The sequence below is a fragment of the Syngnathus scovelli genome, chromosome 4, assembly GCF_024217435.2.
Source record: "Syngnathus scovelli strain Florida chromosome 4, RoL_Ssco_1.2, whole genome shotgun sequence".
In the NCBI taxonomy this organism is placed as follows: Eukaryota; Metazoa; Chordata; class Actinopteri; order Syngnathiformes; family Syngnathidae; genus Syngnathus; species Syngnathus scovelli.
In genome coordinates, this window is record NC_090850.1 from 7,202,501 (window position 1) to 7,227,551 (window position 25,051).

General features: G+C 41.5%; 2 protein-coding genes and 1 long non-coding RNA gene across 3 annotated transcripts in view; 1 reads left to right on the top strand and 2 right to left on the bottom strand.

Moving 5' to 3' along the window:
- Positions 1–137, bottom strand: part of LOC125967238 (uncharacterized) — a 7,245-nt gene extending 7,108 nt beyond the window's left edge. Inside the window, exon 1 of the long non-coding RNA XR_007480687.2 lies at positions 1–137. This exon is cut by the window's left edge and continues 4,823 nt beyond it. This is a non-coding gene — a long non-coding RNA (uncharacterized lncRNA).
- LOC125967215 (multiple epidermal growth factor-like domains protein 11) overlaps positions 1–10,554 on the top strand; it is a 148,959-nt gene extending 138,405 nt beyond the window's left edge. The window contains 11 exon segments of the mRNA XM_049718042.2: positions 131–259; positions 372–500; positions 3,100–3,228; positions 3,299–3,427; positions 4,002–4,235; positions 4,575–4,720; positions 5,767–5,836; positions 6,049–6,102; positions 6,932–7,150; positions 8,508–8,629; positions 8,631–10,554. Of these exon segments, the coding sequence (XP_049573999.1) occupies positions 131–259; positions 372–500; positions 3,100–3,228; positions 3,299–3,427; positions 4,002–4,235; positions 4,575–4,720; positions 5,767–5,836; positions 6,049–6,102; positions 6,932–7,150; positions 8,508–8,629; positions 8,631–8,693 (1,424 nt within the window). The 3' untranslated portion in view covers positions 8,694–10,554.
- On the bottom strand, positions 10,417–24,405 carry LOC125967230 (ras-related protein Rab-11A). The gene is made up of 5 exons (XM_049718123.1): positions 24,236–24,405; positions 21,876–22,071; positions 18,359–18,552; positions 14,072–14,152; positions 10,417–12,622 (listed from the first exon to the last, which is right to left on the bottom strand). Exons 1-5 carry the CDS (start codon positions 24,273–24,275, stop codon positions 12,486–12,488), a joined length of 648 nt encoding a protein of 215 aa, XP_049574080.1. The 5' UTR covers positions 24,276–24,405; the 3' UTR covers positions 10,417–12,485.
- Between the last annotated feature and the right edge of the window lie 646 nt (positions 24,406–25,051).

A 25,051-nucleotide genomic window follows, 5' to 3' on the forward strand; every position in this document is an offset into this window, starting at 1 on the left:
CATATACCAGAATCTTAAAGTCGCTTATAATATTCAATGGCCAATGCTTTGCATACTATATGAAAGATGTGAATGTTCTTTTTTTTTTATGAATAAAATGAATCCTTTTTGGGCAATTATGTGTCAACAGTATGTTCCAGTGGAAAATATGGTAAACACTGTGCCGAGACGTGCCTGTGCACAAACAATAGCACTTGTAATCCCATCGATGGCTCGTGTCAGTGCTACCCTGGATGGATTGGAAAGGACTGCTCCAAACGTAAGACATGAATGATAATACTCTACATAAGCAATATCAACTATTCAATAGTAGATGTTTTTACTTGCACATCCAGTCATCTCTGTGACATATTTGTGTGTCTTGCTGGCAGCCTGTCCTCAGGGCTCATGGGGTCCCAACTGCATTCACATATGTACCTGTCACAATGATGCCCAGTGTAGCCCCACAGATGGAGAGTGTGACTGCAGCCCTGGATGGACAGGACTCTTCTGTACTCAGCGTACGTCTCTGTCTCTCTCTGACACTAAATCATGTAAACTACATCAACCTTCAATCCAAAAGGATATATCATTGCTCTAACTGTAATTACAGGTTTAAAACTTGTTTTTAATACAAGATCGGCAATGTCAGCGTCCACCTGTGATGAATACATAGGCACACTGTGGTATTACGTTCTGAGATTCAGTCGCCATCTAGTGGTTGATTGATAAAGCTACATGGCTAACGCACAGCCTCATATTGTTAGCCCTCAAGGCGAACAGTAATTGCAAATCAGTTCGGAACTCCGAGCTTCCTGATGGATTATGTTCTCCTCATGCTTGTGGGGGTATTTACGCATATTCTGGCTTGCTCCCGCATTCCAAAAACATACAAGTTGCGTTACCTAAAATAGGATGAACAGATTTGGGTTTCTGAGAAAGAGGACACCTTTTTTTGGAGGGGGGCGCGGTCATATATATTTTTTTGTGGGGGGGGGGTCATTTGTGTCATATGTTATGACACAAATGACATGGTGTCTGTATACCAAACAAAACATATTTACACTAACAAAATCGTGTTTTTGTGTACACTGACATTTTTAGTTTTACAGCGCTAAACACTACACTAAGTAAAAAAAGACAAAATAAATACGGCCATCGGTGCAGCATTTGAAGAATAAATCCTCTTCAGTCCTCCTCTTGTGGGATGCTTTGGCACCTTTGCCACAGACACGTAAATGCCTGCCTTTTATGTCAAGGACTCAGCTTCATAAGGATCAAAGTAGGACATGTCCGGAAAACAGAGGACGTCTGGTCACCCTATCTAAATTTTCCCTAAGTGCATATGAGTGTAAAATGGTTGTTGTCAATGTCCGGTCCAGGGTCTAACCCACTTCTCGCCAAAGTCAGATGGAAAAGGCTCCAGCACAGCCAAGACCACAATGGGCAAACTACGGCCCGCGGGCCACATCCGGCCCACGGGGCCGTTTAATCCGGCCCGCCCAACCTGAATAAATTGTATTATTGAACTTCTTTTGGGGTCATTTTCCCTGCAATTAGATGGGGAAGCGCCCGCCCGCGCATTTACTCCCGGAAGCCGTGTCAGAAAGCTCGGTGCACACTCACAAGTGCGCGTACGTACTAAGTAGTACGGACCCGGCGCACTCCGCGCTCTATTTCCATCAGTGCCGAATTTCGAGTGTGGGCAGTGACGTCAGCATTCTCGTAATTCGCGCGCTGATCTTTCAGATACAGTTTTACGTTAATGCCACCCACAAACCTTCCCCTGGAATCCTTCCACTAAAATGAGTGGCCCGAGGAAAAGAAAGGTGGACACTGCGTACCGAGTGTTTAAAAAAAAAAAGAGAGGACAATTTGACTCGACCTACGTGTGTGAGCAGACGTTCCGCCACATGAACGTCAACAAAGCCCGTCACAGTTAACACGGTTAACGGACCGACACCTCGGCTCTATGATAAGAATTACCACAACAAATTTTACTCCAGACCATGATGCACTAGCAAAAAAGGGAGCCCAACAATACTATTGATTTTATTACTTTATTTAGAAGTATTCTTTCACTGATTCTTCAAGATGATGTATTTGGTCAGAATGTTTGCTGTTTGATGTGATTTCACCTCATTAGATACATATTTCATAAATCTGACCTGCAGGCGCTGAAGTGATGGAAACTATTATTCAACCAGCTCAGTGGCCTAGTAGTAGAGTGTCCGCCCTGAGACTGGAAGGTTGTGGGTTCAAACCCCGGCCGGGTCATACCAAAGACTATAAAAATGGGACCCATTGCCTCCCTGCTTGGCACTCAGCATTAAGGGTTGGAATTGGGGGGTTAGATCACCAAATGATTGCCGAGCGCGGCACCGCTGCTGCTCACTGCTCCCCTCTCCCCCAGGGGATGGATTAAAATCACATGGGGATGGGTTAAATGCAGATGACAAATTTCACCACACCCAGATGTGTGTGTGACGATGATCATTGGGACTTTGACTTTTGACTTTAACTTTATAATAACAGTGTCGTATTTAATGAGAATCACTGATAGTAGTTTTTTGGTGAAATATTTTTTTAATGCTGTTAATAAATGCATTTGTTTTCAAAAAGCTTTTGCCTTACTACCTACTAAAAGTACAAAAATTTTATGCAATGACCTTTACATGTCATTTCTATTACTTCACACAAACACTACATCCATCTGCTCCTGGTTCGGCCCCCCCCGATCAAAATTTAGAACCAAATTCGGCCCGCCAGTCAAAAAGTTTGCCCACCCCTGGCCAAGACCCTGAGTCGAAGCAGTATAGCAAATGGATTGATGTAGCAATATCAATTTGAAAAATACAGTTGTGCTTGATTAAACATGCCCAATAGTTATTTAATAGTAATCACCATTGGCTTATTACATTGAAAATAAGTTTTTTTGGGGTTTTTTTTGGAATTACAAACCTCAAAACTGAATTAGTAAAAGTGGGTTAAAATCTTAGAAATTATTTTATATTTGCCAGTTTGGAGTAAGTATAAAGTGGCTTAAGTGGTTTGTGTGTCTAACATACATATGTTTTTTTTTTTTTTTGCTTGTTTGTTTTGTTTCTGATCCTTCCTCAGGCTGCCCAACAGGTTTCTACGGTACTCAGTGTGCTGAAGTTTGCCGCTGTCAGAACGGGGCTGACTGTGACCACATCAGTGGGCAGTGTTCGTGCAGGACGGGCTTCATTGGCGAAAGCTGTGAACTCAGTGAGTGGTGCTTCCATTGTTTCGTTTGCCCAACCTGTGAGCCAGGTAAAACCTCTTTTTCTGTGTGCAGAGTGTCCCGCTGGGACTTTTGGTTACGGCTGCCAGCAGCTATGTGAGTGTATGAACAACGCCACATGTGACTACGTGACAGGAACGTGCTATTGTAGCATTGGATTCAAAGGCATCCGGTGCGACCAAGGTGATCCTTCTCCTGTGTTAAAATACGCGGGTTCACATTGATTATCAGACTGTGTGAATAAATCAAATTTACAGGGATCTTCAAATGTTGTATTAACTACATTTTGAGAGGAGCAGAGGAGTAAATAGAGCTTTATTATTTGGTTTCCAACACGACCGCGACCCTCGTGAGGATAAGTGGTTCAGAAAATGGAAGGATAACCCAAGCATGGGATAGTCCCTTGAATCATTAATTGAATGTATTATAATGATTAAAACAAGGAAATAAAAGCAGGATAATGAAAAGCAAGCTAGTGAAAACAGGCTACTTTCCAGTCCGGATTTAAATCCATGGACAATTTAATCAGCTCTCAGATGTTCAGCAAGTTTATTCATTCCCCAGTTGAAGAACACAGACTCATCCATTGGTTTAGTTCTGGTTCTGGAAACGCTCAATAAGCCTGCACCTGATGACCCAAGTGGTCCGGAAGTCTCATAGGAAACAACGTTTTTGTGCCCTGGACCATTCAGAGCTTTGTATATCAAGAAGCATTTGAGTTGCCCTGTTTGACATGTTTATGAATTTTACTTTTCAGCAGCCCTTGTGATGGAGGAGCTGAACCCCTACACCAAGATCAGCCCTGCCCTTGCATCGGAGCGTCAATCAGCGGGCGCCATCCTGGGCATCATCTTTCTGTTGCTGCTCATCATGGCCATGCTGTCTCTGGTGGTTTGGTTGCGCTACCGACAGAGGGAGAAAGGCCAGCATGTCCCCAACGTCACCTATACACCCGCCCTGCACATCAACTCCACCGACTATTCCCTCTCTGGTAAGCTCTTTCTCGTTCTCTCTCTCTCTCTCGCTCTCTTTAAAAAGAAAAATTAGTGTGTGCCTCACAGCTACAGAGTTGATCCTATGCTTCTTTGCAACCCTGGCAAAGCATCATTTAGTCGGATACTAGTTGCTGTTGGCACTGCACCTGAGATGAATGAGATAATCTGATCCTTCCTTTGCAGCGTCCACCATCATCAAATAAGGCAACATTGTTAAGGTGTCACTTAACTTCTTTCTGCGCCAGATACCAGACTTTTACCTCTGATTGTCATGTTCACCGGATGTGTGTACTGTAAAAAAGATGATGTGTAGAGATGTCATGTGGCGACAATAGGGTGTGCTGGCCTGCTGGCTTCTTCAGAGTCATCACCTTGTAACAGCTCCATAGGCCACTGCTTCTCCAACCCTAGCTACCGCACACTGGGCCCCTACACCTACGCTGCCCACTACGCCAAACCAGACAAGAGGCGCTCCACCAAGGTGGGCCAACATGACTTCTCACATAGGAAACATACCATGTCCTTCTCAGTTTAGTAGCATGTCACAACAAACTACACAAGCTGTGCTGAGTCAAACCATTTGGGATCACAGGGTAGAGTTATTTTCATATCATTGACTCATGTAAGAACGTCTGGACCAATCTGCATTCTGTTTTGCAGTATTTACTAAAGTTTCAAGAGATAAGGGGAACTCAACTTTTAAAATGTTGCCAACATGGTCATTACCTAAGGACATAAAAACAGAGGCCCCTAATTTCATTGTCTGTCACTGCCACAAATATACGTTATAGATCAGGGGTGTCAAACTCATTTTTTTCGCGGGCCGCATTGTAGTCATAGCTTCTTTCGGAGGGCCATTATGACTGTCAACCCAAATAAATGTATGAGCACCTCATATTATATACAGTAAAAGCTACAAAACAAACTGACAAATAACTAATTTTCAAATCAGACAAGTAAAAACTGGTCAAATATTTAAAAAAAAGATATTATTAAAAGTGAAGACAATTTGCAATTCTAGTAATGACACGGATTTGATGCACAATTTGTCTTCGCAGGCCACATAAAATGATGTGGTGGGCCATATCTGGCCCCCAGGCCTTGAGTTTGACACCTGTGGTATAGATGAATTGCTATAAATTTGCCGTCAGTCGTGGGACCTTAAATGTCATATGGGCTAGTGAAAGTCCTGCTTCAGACAAAGGTACTGACAAAATGAAAAGAAACAAAGCCATTTAGCAAGAAAACATGACGTAGCACCACTTTATTTGTCATATAAAATGATGTGGCAAATAAAGTGGAGCTACTTTGACTTTAACACCTTAAGTCTGTGCTGTGCGCCTCTTTTACGCTTCCTCTGTGTGTGATCCAATTCTGTGTGGTATGCAGCGCAAATGTGCAGCTGTGCAAGTTGAATTTGCCGTTTAATATTGACAATGAGTTGAGTTGAATTTGCCTTTTAATAATGATGTCAATGCTCTAACTCCTCCCCTGTTTCTGTAATAAGGCTTTCCTTTTATTGCCCAGATGAAGGCCATACGACGACACAGGAACAGTGCTCCGGAGTGGGGCGCCTATTGTAACCTCAGTGAGTTGGGTCAGTCACCTCTTTTGCCGCATCAAGCAATGATGACTCAAACTTTTTCATACATGAATGCTTCACAGGAATTAAAATCACCACCTCCCTCAACCTCTCTATGGAAGCTCGCCTAAGAAAAAACACACACACACTTCAGATGAAATGCTTACATGAGCGCACCCCTCTGCCTTGCTTTAATTGTCTGGCAATTGGTTTTTGCTACCATATAGGTGTGTACTGCATTGACCGGCGTTACAGTTACCAAGTGGAGCCACTCTACAGAGGTACATTGTGAGGAGGACCTCAAGTTGTGATCTCATCACCTCAGACTCCTCAGCCAATCCGCTCATTTGTACACTTTCCCTAGCCAAAGATTGCCTCTCCTGCATTTTAAACCTCCTCACTTGTGTCTTGATATTGGAGCACTGAATGTCACACAACACTGTGTTTGAACTCTGTTGCCATACAAAAAATATTACAAGATCTTACAAAACAGTAAGTGTGGGTTAAGTTGTGAATAGAATAGAATAGAATAGAATAGAATAGAATAGAATAGAATAGAATAGAATAGAATAGGCTCAAAACGCCCCCTGACCCTGGATGGGATAAGCAGGAGAAAACGGATGTAGTGATGGAGTTTGAGGTGTCCATCACAAATGATCAATAACATTGGCTATATTATGTGAATGTTATTGTCTTTATAATTTTACACATAATACTGGCAAGGTGAACTAAAAAGGTGAAGCATGGAAATCCCCAATGTCCTCAACCTAAACTTGTACCTGAATGTTTCTTTACACCACTGACATGTTGTGTATGAGCTTGTCCTTATGAATGTCTTTGTCTGCAGGTTGCAACTGATTCCTCTCCTCTGTGTGCCACCCACATCTCTCCTCCACTGAAAGTTATCATTGTGTGCTGTTTTTCCTTTAAGCTTCACAAAATGCCTGTTCTTTCACCACTTCTGATATTGAGCTTGTGTGCATATGATCTCTGGAATTTACACGTGACAAAACTTTTCTATGATCATATTTAATAGGATGATAACGATAAAGAATAATTCTGCTGACAATTGGCAATAAACATTTTCTTTTGTGGTTGTTGCTCACTTAGACTACATGAAGAGCTCCATATCCAGCACTTGCTCCCTCAACAGTGAAAACCCGTACGCCACCATCAACGACCCACCTGGTTTGGTGTGCAAACACTCAGAGAGCAGCTACGTGGAGATGAAATCGCCAGCTCACCACCAACACGTGGCACACTGCTGTGCAGCTACCATCATCACCACTTCCAGTACCAATGTGCCTTCCAAGAATGTCTACAACATGGGTATGTTTGACTTGAATTTGGACTTCTACACTCTTAAAACTGTTGGGTTAAAAGTAACCCAAATGGGGTGAAATACTAACCTAGCGTTGGGTCCAAACGGGATGAGCCAATGCTGGGTTACTTATCCCCAGTGCCTAAGTTTGAAGATTTGACCCAGCATGCTTGGTCAGGATTCTGATCCAAAAAAGGGACAAAACTACCTAAACTCATAAATTAAAGCTAAGGTTGGATGTTATATCGTTATCATATAGAAATTGAGATCAGGAACAGAATTCGCGTTATTACCATGGTCACAAACTAGGAATTTTTTGTTGTACAACCATGAAACATTAAAAAGTTAGGATAAATAATAAGAATATCTAAAATGACTTTGACTATAAGCCAGTGGTTCTTAACATGGGTTCGATCGAACCCTAGGGGTTCGGTGAGTCGGCTTCAGGGGTTCGGCAGAGCTGGTATGTCATCACCCGCCCGCGGATGGCCGAACACACCTGAATGTCGTGTAAATTCGCGATAACGCATATCTGAACTGGTCTTGCAAAGGCAACAGCAGAAGTCACACTGATCTGCTGGTATGTCATTACCCACCCCCCCCCTAAAGAAGGGTTCGGTGAATGCGCATATGAAACTGATGGGGTTCGGTACCAAATTGCTCTTAGGTATGAATACGAGTGCGGATGGTTGTTCGTCTCTGTGTGCCCTGCGATTGGCTGGCAACCGCTTCAGGGTGTCCCCCGCCTACTGCCCGATGACTGCTGGGATAGGCTCCAGCTTGCCCAGGATGGATGGAAGGATGGACGGATGGACGGACGGATGGACGGACGAATAGATGGATGGATTTAATTATTCAACTACTGTATGCTTTTATTAATACATTATAGAGTGTTCGTTTTCTCATTAAATTGCAGTACAACAATTTTGTGTGGTTTTACAAAGCTGGAAAAAATTAGTGCCGTTTCCATTTCTTTCAATGATGATTTGAGATAGGTATATGCGGTTTGAGTTACGAGCATGGTCACGGCATGAATAAAACTTGTATTGCAAACCACCACTGTATTTGTTCAACCAAACTGTATCACATCAAGTAAAAGGCTGCATTCACAACAGTCATATTCTGCGTATATGAACCTTGTTAGAAACTAGCATGCATCTTCATTGTTGAGGCCAACAGTTTTGTCAAAGATAATCCAGTGTGTGTTAATTGTGATAGACAAAGGTGGCGAGAGAAAAAAAAAAAACTCTATACAGGATAGTTTTGAATGAGAATAACAATTCATTGATGAAAAACAAACAAGTTACTCCCCTGTGGCTGTGTTGTTAGCACGCAAATGACAGCTTTGGTCTTTTGATCTCCCAGAGCCCACCATCAGTATCATCCCAGGAGCTGGAGGCGTGGTGGTACCTAGTTACCCGCAGAGCCCCTATGACCTGCCCAGGAACAGCCACATCCCCAGCCACTATGACCTGCTACCTGTGCGGCCCCCCCCCCTCTCAGAGCCATAGCCCTCCTCTGGTGGGAAGCCCCACTGGTTCACTGCTGTAGAACACCCTCCACACGCTGGAAACCTGGCCATCCCTGCCTGCCTTTTGTGAACTGGATAGAATTCACTGTGACGTACTCAGAAACTGCGAAGAAGCCGTTTGTTTTTATAGTTTTCGTAAGTGCTGAACAGAAAAACGGAAAGAACCGATCTGAGGTGCAATGTCTACTACATTACACTTCTATTTGATCTTTTATCATTGTAAATATATTCGACTTTAGGTGTTTTGTGCCATGATCCTTTTGTGTTTTCACTGTATACCCCTAACCAACAACAAAACTCATTAGAGGTATTTATATGCTTGTGTACAGCAGTGTATCTTTTTGTGGTATGCAGATGTTTTTCACACATTCAAAGGTGGGCAGGACCCATTTGAACACACCCTTATGTGTGTCAGCAAATTTGGCTGATTCAGCTTGTCCAGTACTCTTTTAAGTGATCACTGAAACATCATTAAGCCAGATTAACAAAGCATCAATACACTTTTTCTTTTTTTACATTATTTCTACTTTCTTTCTTTTTTGTGGTTACTGTAGAAAAAAGTGATGTATTGGTTTTACATTTTGTCCACTTGTAATTATTTTGTTGTTGCATCAGGGTGAATACACATGCATGCCAAAGATTATTAGAACAATATAATTACACTAGTTGGAGCAAAGTTAGTCATCTGTCAATCCACATATACTGTTGTGCCAACATAGCCGTTTGAAAGTGAGAGGATTTGAAACAAGAATTGGTTGAGACTCATTTATTCAAGCAACTTAGTCATTTGGTCCAACAGATGGCATTTTGTGCCAAGGTTAACTTGTATTTACTATCAACATTATCTATATTGTACCGCTGAATTTAGTATAACACTGGGGTACAATTACAAAAAAATTGTTGACATGAGTTAGATTGATTAAAATAGGCATGCTGATTCCAAAACTGCAGTCAGTTCTTCTTTCTGCATGTCAGTTTTTCTCTCCACAGCATATCCTCCAGATAAACAAAATTGTACATTTTAGCTGTAGCAAGACTGTGATAAGATCTGATTACAATTGGACTTAACAGCTACCTGTTAATCTTTTTGTGCAATTACAAATGCATGCGGTGAGAGGTGCATGCAGCTCCCAATAGAAACAAAAAAAAAGATAGCATGGTCAGAATTAAGAGCATTTGTGCTGGATTTTCTCCTAACTTGTGACCATGTGAAAAACGTAAGTTATATATTGTGTAATGTAATTATTTTAATTTTCAACACATAACTAGATGTACATCTTAAGTGTTTTATTTACACAGCTACATGCACATATGCATGTGCATATGCACACGTGTACTTTTTAAGAAAACAAGGCTCAAGCTCAAACACTTGATGTGAGAGAAAAACTGATATCAGTTTTGGATTCTGCACCCAAAAACAAAGCAACACAAATTGTGCTCCCCAGTGAAACTGATAAATACTGTATGTATGCGCCCCTACGCACAGAAATCAGTACTGTGAAACTATGTCAAAGTACAACTTCACTCAGCAATAAGATGACATTCAGACAATCAGATTTATTTCCCGCTCAACTCACTTCCTGTTATTGTTCCAAATGGATCCACTTTATATACCTTTTTTCTATCACCATTTCACATAGAAATTTTCTTTACTGCTCATGTTTCTAATCAATAAAGGTTCAGGGAGTAGTAGTCATATGCACTAATAGGTTAGTGAACACTCGAGTGAAAAGACAAAGCATCTAGGTTTATGACTGGTGCGCTTTATTAAGATGAACTGATAACTTAAGATATAGACACAATTGTACAATTTTATCAGTCTGTACAAAACATAAAACCATTCATTCTGAGCCGCCACTCACGTTTAACGCCTCATAGTAATTGAAATGACATCATTTCACTCTTACATTGGAATTACAGTCAGTTTATGAATTTCAAAACATATAAACATGACAAATAAAAAAGACACAAAACAATGGATTATTATTTTGGAATAATTTTTTGATCATGAAAGGAATCACCTCAACTCATGAAACTGCCAGCTTGCGAGCGTGGAGTAGCTTGGTTGGCAGCGCCGTCTGTTCGAGGAAACGCCATTGGTACTGCCAGCCAAGCTACCACACTGGAACCAACCAATGATCTAGCCATACTCTGCCTCTACACACACATACATACATACATACATACATACATACATACATACATACATACATACATACATACATACATACACAGAGTGCAGTTAGTGCATATATGCCTGCCAAATCATCATAAAGCTGAATAAACACTGGAGTGTTGGACTGAAACTTAGCTTGTCGTCCTAGCACGCTAAGCTGATTCGATGGACATCGGATGTTTGCAACAGAAGGCAGGAGTGTGGAGGGGGAGTCCCACCAAAAGCCATGCATTGTGTTCAAGTCAGAGGCAGCTTGGTGTAAAGTAGGCTTTATGTGACAGCGAAAATATGTTGAGGGGGCAGACCACTTGTGTGTGTAGGAGGAAGGGGGTTGCAAAGGTGACCGGTGAAGTAGGCACTAGAAAAAACAGCCAACCACATGGATGAATCCACCATATATTTTCCTCTTAATGTCATGAACTTAATGGTGCTCAAAATCATTTATCACTATTTTTGATCAAGCAATTAAGGATAAAGCTTTTGAGACTCAGATGTTGTGTTACCTATAAAAAAAATATACGAGTTGAGTTTTGAAAACTGCACTTGTTTACTAAAGCTAGTAAAAAAAAAAAAAAAAAAGGTCAACCAAGCAAGTCCAACAGTGTTGTCTTAGCTTTGTGGTCACATGCGTGTTTTAGCATTGAGAACCACAGAAAGATGTCACAAGCCTCCATCAGTGTGATTTGAATTCTTTCAACTAGTGTAACCAGCGAAAACATGTGAACAGCCGCATGCTAGTTCCTGCATAGTTGTTGTCAATTGTGTGACAGATGTAAGCCCTGCTCCTCAATTCAGAACAGAAGTTCCCAACCTCACAAGCATGAGTGTGTCTGTGAAGGAAGGCAAACAAATGAACACGGCAAGCTTTCAAGGTGGCACACGTCCAAGGCGCTAGCAAAGCCCAGAGCGTCTCTTGACTAATAAAACATGCAGCACTGCATATGGCCATCTTTTCAAAACATGCAAAGCTGCCCCTAACCTGCTTCCTTTTGTAAACGAGATGGTAACGACGTGTGAGGAAGCCGCACGTTTGTGGCGAGCTTGCTGTCCTCTCCATAGCATAACGAGGACTGACGGCTCTAAATTTCACTTAGCGTCATGTTCACAGCAATGGGATCAAAGGTCATAACACTCCTTCCTGCATGTGGTTTCCTAAACAGTACATTGCACTAAGTGGCAAAGAGGGGAGTCTACATTGACAGGAGCTCATCTACTTTCATGTGCTTTATATGTTGATATTTGATGCAATACAGAAAAAGATCAGACATAAGAGGAAGGAAACAAATCACATTCATATATTAAGACATTTTTGTGACATGTCAGCGCAACAACTGGAATGAAATCTAAAGTGATATGAAATGCCTGCTGCCTTCTGTCCTTACGAGCCTAAAGACAGAGCGGCACAGCTTGAGGGGGGGGGGGGGGGGAGGGGGGCGCTGTAACTCTCTATACTGAAACATTAACTGGAGGGATGGGGTCAAGAGGGCAGAGGGGGTTGGGACAGGGGAGAGAGATCGGTTAAAAGTAGTGGCGAGTTCAGGTCACAGCCCTGGAGCCTTGAAGGGACTATGGAGAATGAAAGAAGGGGGACAGGATGAGGGTCTTGGAGGCAAGGGTGGGAAGAGCCAGGGATAAGCTAGATGTTCTGGCAGCACTGCATCTTTGGTTTGTTCTCAGTGGGCTGCACTTGGATGTTGACCACATTGTTGCTGGGGGACATGTCGCTTTCCTGGCGCTCTGACATCTGCTTTTGGGACACGATGCGGTAGATCTCTGTAGGGGACCAGAGGGTAAATGCCTAATTTTGTAACATTCACTAGTTGATTTTTTTTAACTTTCAGTCGGACAATGAGGTTCTATTTTTACCAAAATAAAGAACATCATTGTTTAACTCAAAGTAAACAAAAATCAATTGAACACAATAAGATTAACTAATTTGATTTTATGATATCACAAGTTATTGCACAAAAAAGTCGATTTCCCTGTGCCGCTGTTTATAAGAAATTACAGACACTGGAATCTGTAAGTCAATTTGAACCTTGAGTCAAACTGCGTCTAAACTGGGCTAAGATTTTTTAATGCTCAACTCTAAAAAAAATCAATTGTACAAAAGTAAAAACAAAATATCCTGCATTAACTTTTGATTCATTTATGCATTAAATTTTGTTTAACTCAACTGAAAATAGTCATACACTCTGAAGCGAACAATAATTTTTTTTGAAGAGCGATATCTTAGTGTCCCTAATCGTATTTTAGACACAAGATATTTTCATTTTTTTCTAATATTGACCTATGTGTGTGTGTTGTAATACATATGACACTTTGGAAAATAAATCCATCTAATGCTGAAACTAAAGCTTTAATTCATAAATATTTGTAAATATTGTAATTATTTGTATTATTGGGAAAAAAAAGAGACAAAAAACAAAATTCGATGCAGATTCAGAGTCATTACATAATATTTATCTCAACGGTTCCTGCTTCTGATTAAAAACATCATTCAAAAATTGTCGACATTTATCTCAACGGTTCTTGCCTCTCTAATTAAAAACATGTCCTTCAAAAATTGTTGACCGGTGACATTTATCTCAACGGTTCTTGCCTCTCTAATTAAAAACATGTCCTTCAAAAATTGTTGACAGATGACAAATCCATGAAAATCCTCATCTTTTGGAATCAAATTAAACAGTTGGGCAAGTCCGCCATTAAACATGCCAAGTTCCCTCTCGTCATTGTCTCGTCATTGTCACATTGCTCTTCTGCAATAATCTTGGCTTTCCAGAAAGCTCTAATTGCGCCTCGTAAGCATGTCTCTTTGTCTATGCCATTTTAGAGGGTCCTAATGCTGTTTGCTATGTACAAAAGTGAAAAAACTAATGTATTTAGCTACTCGAGATAAAATGCGAAGAAGTAGGGAGTCAGGGGATATCAAAAACTACCCAGATTGCAGTGCAGTGGGAGTGTGAGAGCTCTAGAGGACCTAGTGTGAACAGAAAGAGGACTGAGGCCCCATCAAGGCTGAACTGAACCAGAAAGAGAACTCGGTCCTCTTTGAAACACACTCGCAATGTGAACACAAAAAGAACCGAGTTCGTTTCCTCTTGGTCCACTTTTTAGTCCACTTAAAGAGGTCTGAGTTCGCTTCTTTTAAAAGGGTCCAGGTGTGAAAACACCCTTAGTGTTCTGATGGATTTACAAACACATCAGTGATACAATACACACCTGTGAGAATAGTCTGGAAGGCAGTCTCAACATTGGTGGAATCCAGCGCCGATGTCTCCAGAAAAGATAAACCGTTTTTCTCTGCAGGACAAAATCAAAAATGTTACTTAACGCTGAAATTTGAGTCAGTACATGGCACGACCTTGACTTGCTCAAACACAAATGTATTGATTGCACAACAAGTACAAACCAGTAATTCTGTGAGATGCTTCATGTAGTAAAAGAAAAAGAAAAAAAAAAGAAAAAAGAAATGTTTTTTTTCTGTGAATGTGTGCATTGTGTTATTCATGACATAGTTAAGTCAGTGTTGGGGTGCACTTGTGATTAACTAACTATGTGGTATGGAAAAAAACTATTTTTTTATACATTTTAATTGGGCTGAATTTCTACACAATTAGAAAAGAAGCACTGACAAGAGATGATGACACACACTGAAAGTGCCCACGGTGGATATTCATGTGCTCGCATGTTCACAATCGGATGGGAATAAATGGACTAAATTGACGACACGAGGCAAGCAAAGTGGGATTCGAACAGCATTCGACCCGCTCTAGCTACTACACCAGGGCCCCTCTGTAGTTTGACGTCTCTTGTATTTCATTCAAATTGTTCTTGTGTTTCTGAAACCTAATTACAAACACATCCAACAACATTCCACACTCTTAGCCTGTCTGTGCCAACTGAAAAAAATCAGTAGGTTAAATGTGCACCTCGGATAGCTCATTTCGAGGTACTGATAGAAAAAGGAGGAATATTGTGAAGTCCAATAAATATTTGGTGTTTCCATCTTTATGTCATTTGTTAAAAGGTGATTAATAAAGAAGTGGAATGTATTTTCCGTCAAGCAGTGGAAATACAATTGATGTGGTGTCTGTCTCTCCTGCTTGACAGAAACTACTTTTTTATACTGTTAAATTACATTTTGGTAGCCTTAACTGTAAATTTACATGTGGGATGAAAATTCAATGGTATTTTTTTTTTCAACTACATTAAGATACTGTTCGAACGCAAACATTTACAGCAATCCAGTTTTATGTTGTTAAATTACACTTATGTCCTTGTTAACTGACCGATTAAACTATTAACAACTTCCTATAGATGAATATTTAACAGCAGGATAGTGTTGTAAATTCACCGTAAACATACAGAAATTTCGATAGTGTACTACACGTTTGTACATACGATATCTGCATACATTTCCTCAATACTGGTACTGAAACGATACCATGGCAGAATCTTAAAACAGGATTAACAGCTCACACATGTAGTCATTCAAACAATTACTAGAATACTTTTGATCAACTGTGTATTTTTAAACACTTTCTACAAACTTCAGAACAATTAAAGTAAAAAATGTGTTTAAACATTGCGAATAATTTTCAGATGGAGTACAAAGGTCTTAGTGCACCAAATGATTTCTTTATTTTAGACAGTATAAAATCTCACTGAATATGTAACATTTGACATTCCAACCACTAGATTGGAGGATGGCAGCCTAGTGACCAAATCAACCATTGTTTGTAATGATATAAAATAGCAAAGTGAGTTCATCCCAACATTCTTTTGATCTGTGTCAGCTTTTAGAGATTGGTAAAAAGCCCACATTGTTTATATATTTGTAGTTAAATGTTTAATGCAGCGATGAGGGTTTTTTCCTGTCTGAATTTGAAGGGTCTTACTGTGCATTTTGTGTCAATCACGTGTGACTTCAATGTTTACTTTGCAGTACGTTCCTCTATGTTTGAACCGCATAAGACAGTAAGTTAATCATACGCTGCAAGTCTGCCACATGGATGGCATGAGTGATCCAACTACATTTGCTTCAAACACAAAATAAGTATAGTTTTGGCATTCAAGTTTGCAATCGCTTGATAATTCAAGACTCACCCAGCCATATAATTGTTTTTAAAAGAGGACTGAACAGAACAGTATTCATAATTCTACATGTACCACTGGATGATCACTGTGCAGTCCTCATTGCTAAAAAGCCAGGCTGTGCTTCAGTAAATGGAGATCGAGAGAGCTGGCCCGAAATGTGCACACAACGTAGCAAATCGTGCAATTTAAGTTAGACGGCCATTACGTCAACGCTGCAAAGTACAGAAGTAGACTGATATTTGTTCAATTATTTATACGGGAAGGAATTAACCTTCATGCATCACAGACGTGCTGTGCACCAGTAGCGGGCCGGCAAGCCGCACCCACTAAGCAAAGGAGTCTGGAGAGCATGCCATTCACCACGGCTCTGCCTTGGTTCAACACAGAAAGTCCAATCAAAAGAAGACGTGGTTTTTCTTTTTCTTCTTTCCAGCATTTGGAAATTATCCTATCACGTCATTTTTGCCCCCTAAATTTCACAATACGGAACCGGTACTGGTACTTAGGTGCAACACGAGGATGAGTACCGTATTTGCCGGTGTATCGGTCGACCTTTTTCGATCCAAAATCGACCGAAAAAAATCAACCTCGACTTATACACCGAGTCATAAAATTTAACTTCGTATTCATCGCTTCAAATGTGATGGTAACCAAGGCCGTTTCTCATGCATCTCATTGTGCGTTGCACTTAGAAAATTTGAACCGGGCGGCGTACGCGAGTGCGCGGCCCGCTGGAAGTCGAATGAGGCTCAGCGATCTCCTCCGCGGTGCTTATAAACAGCCGATCCGCTCGGCGGGGGCTATTTTCGGCCACTCGGCGCGTACGCACGGCCTCCCGGATGTGCCGGGCGGCGTGCGCGAGTGCGCGGCCCGCTGGAAGTCGAATGAGGCTCAGCGATCTCCTCCGCGGTGCTTATAAACAGCCGATTCGCTCGGCGGGGGCTATTTTCGGCCACTCGGCGCGTGCGCACGGCCTCCCGGATGTGCCGGGCGGCGTGCGCGAGTGCGCGGCCCGCTGGAAGTCGAATGAGGCTCAGCGATCTCCTCCGCGGTGCTTATAAACAGCCGATCCGCTCGGCGGGGGCTATTTTCGGCCACTCGGCGCGTGCGCACGGCCTCCCGGATGTGCCGGGCGGCGCGCGCGAGTGCGCGGCCCGCTGGAAGTCGAATGAGGCTCAGCGATCTCCTCCGCGGTGCTTATAAACAGCCGATCCGCTCGGCGGGGGCTATTTTCGGCCACTTGGCGCGTGCGCACGGCCTCCCGGATGTGCCGGGCGGGTGCGCGAGCTCGCCGGCCGCTGGAAGTCGAATGAGGCTCCGCGATCTCCTCCGCGGTGCTTATAAACAGCCGATCCGCTCGGCGGGGGCTATTTTCGGCCACTTGGCGCGTGCGCACGGCCTCCCGGATGTGCCGGGCGGGTGCGCGAGCTCGCCGGCCGCTGGAAGTCAAATGAGGCTCCGCGATCTCCTCCGCGGTGCTTATAAAGTGCCGATCCGCTCGGCTTGGAGCTATTTCCGGTCTCCCGTTGGTGCCGGGCGGCGTGCGCGAGCTCGCCGGCCGCTGGAAGTCGAATGAGGCTCCGCGATCTCCTCCGCGGTGCTTATAAACAGCCGCATGCGCACGGCCTCCCGGAATTTGAACACATTTCGTCAATAAATTTCGCATATTGAATTTTGAAGTTTAATATAATGCAACAATTGAGCTCGACTTATAGAAAGGATATATCATAAAATCGTAAATTTCCGTCGAATTTTAGGGGGTCGACTTATACACCGAGTCGACTTGTACACCGGCAAATACGGTAGCTGTTCTTTGTGATGAAAGTGAGCAAAACATCACATAGGAGTTGCCCCACTGATGGACAACTGCAATCCATCCTGAAAATCCCTACAACACAGAATCTTATAATACATTTTGGATTCACATCTATATTCAAAAATATTTCATTTTCATCAGTTCAATATAATTGACCCATTATCTTAAGTGTGCTTTGACTTTTACCACCCTGTTTAACACCCTTGCATTGCACTATGAGTCCATATTGCACTCAAGGTTTGACATGGATATATTTGCTCTAATGACACATCATTCAGCAAAAAATTCAATGAGTCTTGAACTTGTGAAAAATGCAGTCTTTTTGCTTAAAGATACACTGAGCTGAAACAATCAAGCTGGCAGAGTCCATACAACTCAAGTGCATCGTTTCCACACTAAATATTCCTACAAGGACAAAATCGTGAACATTTTAAGTTGCTGACCCTATTCTTAATTATTAAAAAGTTGGATGAAAAATGTCAACCTATTTATTGGGTGAGGACACAGCATAGGTTACCGTATGTGAAGGGTAGAACATACAAAAAGCACGTACAAGTCAACTGCAAAGTTAATCAAAGTGAACTTTGATTTACCTGCAAAAGCCCGGGCCTCATCAGTTGGAACGGCCCGGAGGTGACGCAGATCGCTCTTGTTGCCCACAAGCATGATCACGATGTTGCTGTCAGCGTGATCTCTCAGCTCCTTCAGCCAGCGCTCCACATTCTCGTAAGTTAGATGCTTGGCAATGTCATAGACCAGGAGAGCGCCCACAGCACCGCGGTAGTACCTGCAGTGTCCATTTAGAATCAATTTTCATCAGAGTCAATTCATCCTTACAAAGCTAGTGATTTACAGCCATTTGGTAATCAAAGTTCAGCAAGTTAGCTTTTGTCATTGGCAATGCAACTGATTGGAAATCATTTGTGAAACAGTTATTGCTGAGGCTTAGTTGAGAACAAGTACAGGAAGGGAGAAAAGTCTCAGAGTCATTACTGTGCAATAACATCCCGCTTGCCACACCTTTTTTGTCTACACTGTTTGTACTACGTGTCCTCTCTGCATCCATTGCAGCCTGGTCATCCTAGAAGAGGGACCCTCCCATCTGTGGTCTCTTCTCAAGGTTTCTCATTTCGCCTAGCTGGAGTTTTGAGTTTTTCCTTGCCCTCTTGGGAGTTTAAGATCAGGGGGTGTTTGAGAATATCTTTCGTTCTTCACATGTCCTGAGTGTTGTTGTTAGTCACCTAAATGTTGAACAGAGGCTGTGATTTACCGAAGTCAAATTCCTTGTTTGGCACGCTCAAACATGGCGAATAAAAAACTCTTGAATCTTGAATCTTGAATCTTGAAAAGGAGAACATGCACATCAAGATTTCCCACCTTGAGATTACTGCCTTCAACCTGTTCCAGCCACATACTATAGTATATAATACACGTCTTAAAAGTTAATTCATATCTAGGAGCACTCTATACAATAAACCTGTGGCCAATTGGCATTATAGTGATCCCTCGCTACTTTGCAGTTCGTTTAGCGCAGCTTCACTGCATCGCGGATTTTTTACAGCCAAAAAAAGTTGTTATAATAAGAGTTCTAAAAACAGATTTGCAGTGTTGTACTTTGTTATGCTAAAAGACTTCTGAAAACATATTTACAGTATTGTACCTTGTTGTAAAAAAAATGTTATAATAAAAAAGTCCTAAAATCATATTTACAGTATGTGTACTTTAGCTACATCTACATATACAGCTACAAATGCGCATAGCGCTGCTATGGTAACTTGTGACCACTAGAGGTCCCTGTTTAACCAAGGTTAACAACAGAACATCACATCTACATGTTACACCTACACGCGCGCATATTTATATTTTCAATATTCATACAATATTTTCCTGTAAGTTCTTTATACTATTAATGTATTACTTACATATTTGAAACTATTATTTAATGGTCTAATAACCTATGCACTTAAATGGTTTTATATACAATTGACACAAAAAATGTACAGATGAGAGGGTGACCCTACTTCGCGGATTTCACTTATCGCAGAGTGGTTTTGGAACCAATTATACGCAATGAACGAGGGATTACTGTACTACACTTGTGCATACTTGATATTCTTGTATTAGCATGATAAAATGCAAGGTATTGTGGTTTGAGGTCTGAATATTGGCTTGGTCAGACTAAAAAATTTATTCTCTCCTCTGTTGGAAGTCCTTTGTTGTTTGGGCAGTGGGTTGTGGGTTAATAGATAACTACAATGGTGAAATTGGGTTGCAGCTTTAACTCTTTTGACTCAAATGTTTTTTGTAGTCTACAGGAAAAAAATGAATTTGCCTCACTATTCCATTACTTGAGGAGGAGAGTATATGTCACGAGTATACGTGTCAATTATTTGCACGTTTGATTTGCACAAAGGAAAGCATGAAAGGAAACACAGAGGTCCCTAATTGAACGTTAAAGGGCTAGAGACACCGATATATGTATAAATCGGTTTTAGTTAGCTTATGGGCTTATAAATATAAATTGACGCTCGAAACAACGAAAAGGAAGCTGTTGCTCTGAAAAATATCATTTAAATTTGCCGCACAGACGAGTTTGACTGCACCGAGCCGCCAGCCGGAAGTGACGTCTCATGACGTCTCAAGTTGTACGCGTTTAGCTTCAGTGAATGTAAACAAAAAGAGAAGAGGGGCCAGCGCGGAGACGTCGGGCCAGGTTTGCGGCCAACCCAGCTCGCCTTCCATTATCCTGGCGTACGTTCGTTCGCGGGACGACAAGATGGGTTGAGTTCGCCTGATGGGATCCACGAACCGGACAGTGCGTGCCTGCTGTGTGCTCGTGTTCACAGTGGCCTGGTTGACTGTCATCTTTCCGGACTCTGCTGTGCATCGGGAGCGGCTAGCGGGCTATCACTCTTATTGTTCATCTTCTTGTTTTATTTTTCCTGTGTTGTTTACTTGTATGTGCGTTGTGAACGCTGTCTTGTCACCCTGGGATAGTGAGAAACGTAATTTCGATCTCTTTGTGTGTCTTGACATGCGGAGGAATTGACAATAAAGGAGACTTTTGAGACTTTGACTTTGAAAAGTATGTTGAAGCGTGACGGGAGGGGCACAATTCAGAAAACGTGCTCAGCTCGTCGAGAAAATGCGATTTAAGAAATAAAATAAAAAATGCGCCTAAAACCTAAACCAAACGCTGCAAATGTTCATTTCTTCATTCGCAGTGGTCAACTCGGCACTCTACTCTTTTTACTATGCCAACCTAACCACAGTGACGGGAGAGGCACGATTCAGAAAACGTGCTCAGCTCGTCGAGAAAATGCGATTTAAGCAATAAAATTAAAAATGCTTATAAAACCTAAACCAAACGTTGCAGGTGGTCATGTCTTCATGTGCCGAGATCAACTCGGCACTCTAAAGCCCCCAAGAGCACTTTTTACTATGCCAACCTAACCAGAGTGACGGGAGGGGCACAATTCAGAAAATGTGCTCAGCTCAGCCCAAGTGAACTGCTAGATTCATCATATTCTGCGTCAAAAGAGGTTTCTGAATCGGATAAAATGATGCTAATATTGCCGCTAGAAACGGAGCTGTCGCTATCATCTGCCATGTTGTTTGGGTTTGTTGACATCCAGATGTACAACTTGTGACGTCACAGTAATGGCGCCGCCAGTTTGGCTTCGTGCGGGACCCGATCGATAAACTGGCATTTCATTTCAGCTTTATTCTTAGTAATCGGTGTCCATTTTTAATTTCCAATGTGGCAAATGTGTTCACTTTATACATTCTATCAAATTCCGTTCTAATTGAAAAAAAAAAAAAAAGGGATGTCTCTAGCACTTTAGAGCATGACAACTGAGCCAGTATTTTTCAGTTGCAAGGTGGAAACACAATTTCAACAAGCCTGATTCAGATCATTTAAAAAAAAATAATAATAATAAAAAAATAAAAAAAACATCAGTAATTGACTGTGATTATAGCTCTTAAAGGAACCATAATGTTTTGGGCAAATAGGAATGTTTCCATAACCAATCTGAATTTTGTGCACCATAACAGGCTCATACCAGGTGCCTTTCCCAGTTCCCGTTGCTTCCTTTTGTCAGTACTCACGCTGAAGTGATGGCTCGATAGCGCTCCTGGCCAGCTGTATCCCAGATCTGGGCCTTCACTGTTTTTCCATCCACCTGAATGCTGCGCGTGGCGAATTCGACTCCAATGGTGCTCTTACTTTCCAGGTTGAACTCATTGCGAGTGAAACGTGATAGCAGGTTACTCTTTCCCACACCAGAGTCACCAATAAGGACCACTACAATTCAGAAAATATATATTAATGTTCCATCCACGCATCCATTGTATAAGATTGTCATGTCCCGATTTGATATTCTGTATCGGTATTGGCTTTTGATCCAGCTCTTTTGTATCAGACAGAATTGGATCATGTTTCATGTGTTTTTGCGTGCTTTGCGGTATCCGTAAATCATATGAATCTGCAGTTTAGGTTGAATTTTGCTACACCCTTAAAAAGGCTGGGTTAAAAACAGCCCAATTTGGGTTAAACATTCCTGGGTTGTTTTGCACAAGAAAACCCAACTAATTGACCCAACATCCTGGGTCCGTTCAATTTGAACCAAGCAATTTTAAGGCTTAAGATCCAAAAGATTAAAATATATTTTGTTCTTTCTATATGACCTGACAGTTTAGGTTTGTTAAAAACAGCTAAAAACGATTGTTCAATGTGTTGTAAGTGTAGAAAAACACGTAAGAAATCCCCTTAATATGTATATGACACCTTCCACACCTTAAGGTTGAAGTAAAATTTAAAAAATGTGTGTGTATGTGTGTGTGTGTGTGGGGGGGGGGGGGGGGGTGTCAGTATCGAATTGGTATTGGAAAGAGCACCTCTTAAAAAAATCGGATCGGAAACCAAAAAATCTTGATGATTGGGACATCACTAGAAAAAGCATAGCAGGCACGGTCGGGCACACCTGAAATCTAATGAGCTCTGTCAAAGATTAAGCCTTTATGAGCATACAAAGGCCCGGTTATGGCAGAGAAGTACACAAACTACATAGTGGTAATATTACTACATCAACTCTTGTAGCTGAACATTACAACATTTATAGTAATACCTTTGAAATATAGAAACAAAATGATACCGTAACATTAGACCCCACTTGGTAATTGCCAGTTCTTGAAAGTTAAAAAGTTAAAAGTCCCAATGATCCTCACACACACATCTGGGTGTGGTGAAATTTGTCCTCTGCATTTAACCCATCCCCATGTGATTTTGACCCATCCCCTGTGGGAGAGGGGAGCAGTGAGCAGCAGCGGTGCCGCGCTAGGGAATCATTTGGTGATCTAACCCCTCCAATTCCAACCCTTAATGCTGAGTGCCAAGCAGGGAGGCAATGGGTCCCATTTTTATGGTCTTTGGTATGACCCGGCCGGGGTTTGAACCCACAACCTTCCAGTCTCAGGGTGGACACTCTACCACTAGCCCACTGAGCTGGTCAATATCTGAATAAACATATAGCTATCTGGCAAATTGGTAAAAATTTAAATTTGTTTTCTTCAAATTGACTTTAGATATACTACAATATTATATAATATAGTACTACATTTCATGAGATTGTGCAGATGGTCCTATGTGGAGTCAGCAAATCTAGTTTTATTCGTAAATAAAATAGATGCACTAAAATTTAAATACTAATCATCACCAGTCTTGGCTCACATTTGACACAAGGAACACGTTTAAGACATTGCTCAATGTGGTTCATGAGGGTATAAAATTGTTTACGTGTCACGGATATAATGTCAATTTTAATTAATATGGGGTTTCTAAGCTATGTACATTACAAATGGAAAGACGTAATGTTTACACCCGCTATCCAGCCACAACAAAACGCAACATAGCCCAATTATACTTCATTAACTGTTGCCTTGCAATTATTTGTTATACATTTGGTTAATTCGCAAGATGCTCAAAAATGTTAATAAAAAATCCCTTCCTTGCGTTTTGATGACCTACTTGAAATCAAGGGAAATGCCGTACCAAACTGTTCCGTGTTTAAAGTACAATACGTATACGATGCGTTTAACCTACACGTTAAATATTTGCTTTCGATATTATTGGTATCAGCAAATAAAGCGTGTGGACTGGCTCCTCGTGGCAATCCCATGAAGATAATGTGACTGATAACGGTAAACGTTAGGCGTGTCCGCTAGTCCGCACCCAACACTGTCAAAAGGCCTGGCTCCTTATGGTCACAAATCGCTTTTCAAACTTTTCTTTTTCCGACAGTTACATTTGGAAAATGACGCGTTCGTTTCGTGTAAATTAAGTAAACTTGCTGACATTGTCCGAGAAGCTTGACGAAAAGCAATCACAAGCACAAAGGTAGTGGCGGCTAAGTTTAGCTTGACAGCTAACATAAGCAAGGGGCAAGATAATGACAATAAAGTAATTTTACCTTTGAACAAATAATCATATTCGTCATCTCTGGTGCCCATACTGAGCAATATTTAGTCCAAGATCGAGCTTGTTTTAAGTAAAAGAAACGATCTAGTTTGATTTACTCCCCCCCAATGGGAATCTGTTTGTAAGCCCTACTTCCGTAATTTCTTCTTCTTTTGCATGTTCGCACACCAAGAGCTCTCTTGCGCCTAGCGGCCAAAAACAGGAACTGACAAAGTGTCGTTTCCGCGGGCGGTACTTCATATTGGCAATGTGCATTGTTTGAATGCTTAGAGAAACTTATATGTACGTACGTTTTGCTGAGGAACATAACACTTCCAGACGCAACTGTCATTGTTTTCAGATTCTTCCAACCCAAACGTGTGAAGTTTTGTGCTGATCTGCAAATGACATCAATTAACTGTATTTGAGACTCACAATGGCTTGATCCTTCAAAAATCTCTTCAGCAAAATTTTACAGTGAACTCAATCTTACAAATATAATATATTCATAAAATTTTATTTTTTTTATATTTTAATCCATTATAAAATATATTAAACTCATCTTTAAGTTGTTAGATCAGGGACTAGTTGTTTTTGAAACCATAGCATATGATAGCATCCAGGTTAGTGGTGCTCGACTGAGCTTTGATCATAAAGTAATGAAGCCTGGAACCGAATGGTTGTTTTCCAATTAGATGACATAAAGATTAACCAATGGTGAGCAGCAGAGTGGCACAGCGGGAGAGTGCTGGGCCCATAACCCAGAGGTCGATGGATCGAAACCATCCTCTGCTAATTGGACTTTGTGGCCTTTGTAAGGCTTTGGGCT

Coding starts and splice junctions, on each gene's coding strand:
- LOC125967230 (XM_049718123.1), bottom strand. CDS start 24,275: ATGGGCACCAGAGATGACGAATATGATTATTTGTTCAAAG. Junction 22,072..24,235: donor ATATGATTATTTGTTCAAAG/GTAAAATTACTT, acceptor TCTGAATTGTAG/TGGTCCTTATTGGTGACTCT. Junction 12,623..14,071: donor CTTCCAGACTATTCTCACAG/GTGTGTATTGTA, acceptor GGTCCCCTACAG/AGATCTACCGCATCGTGTCC.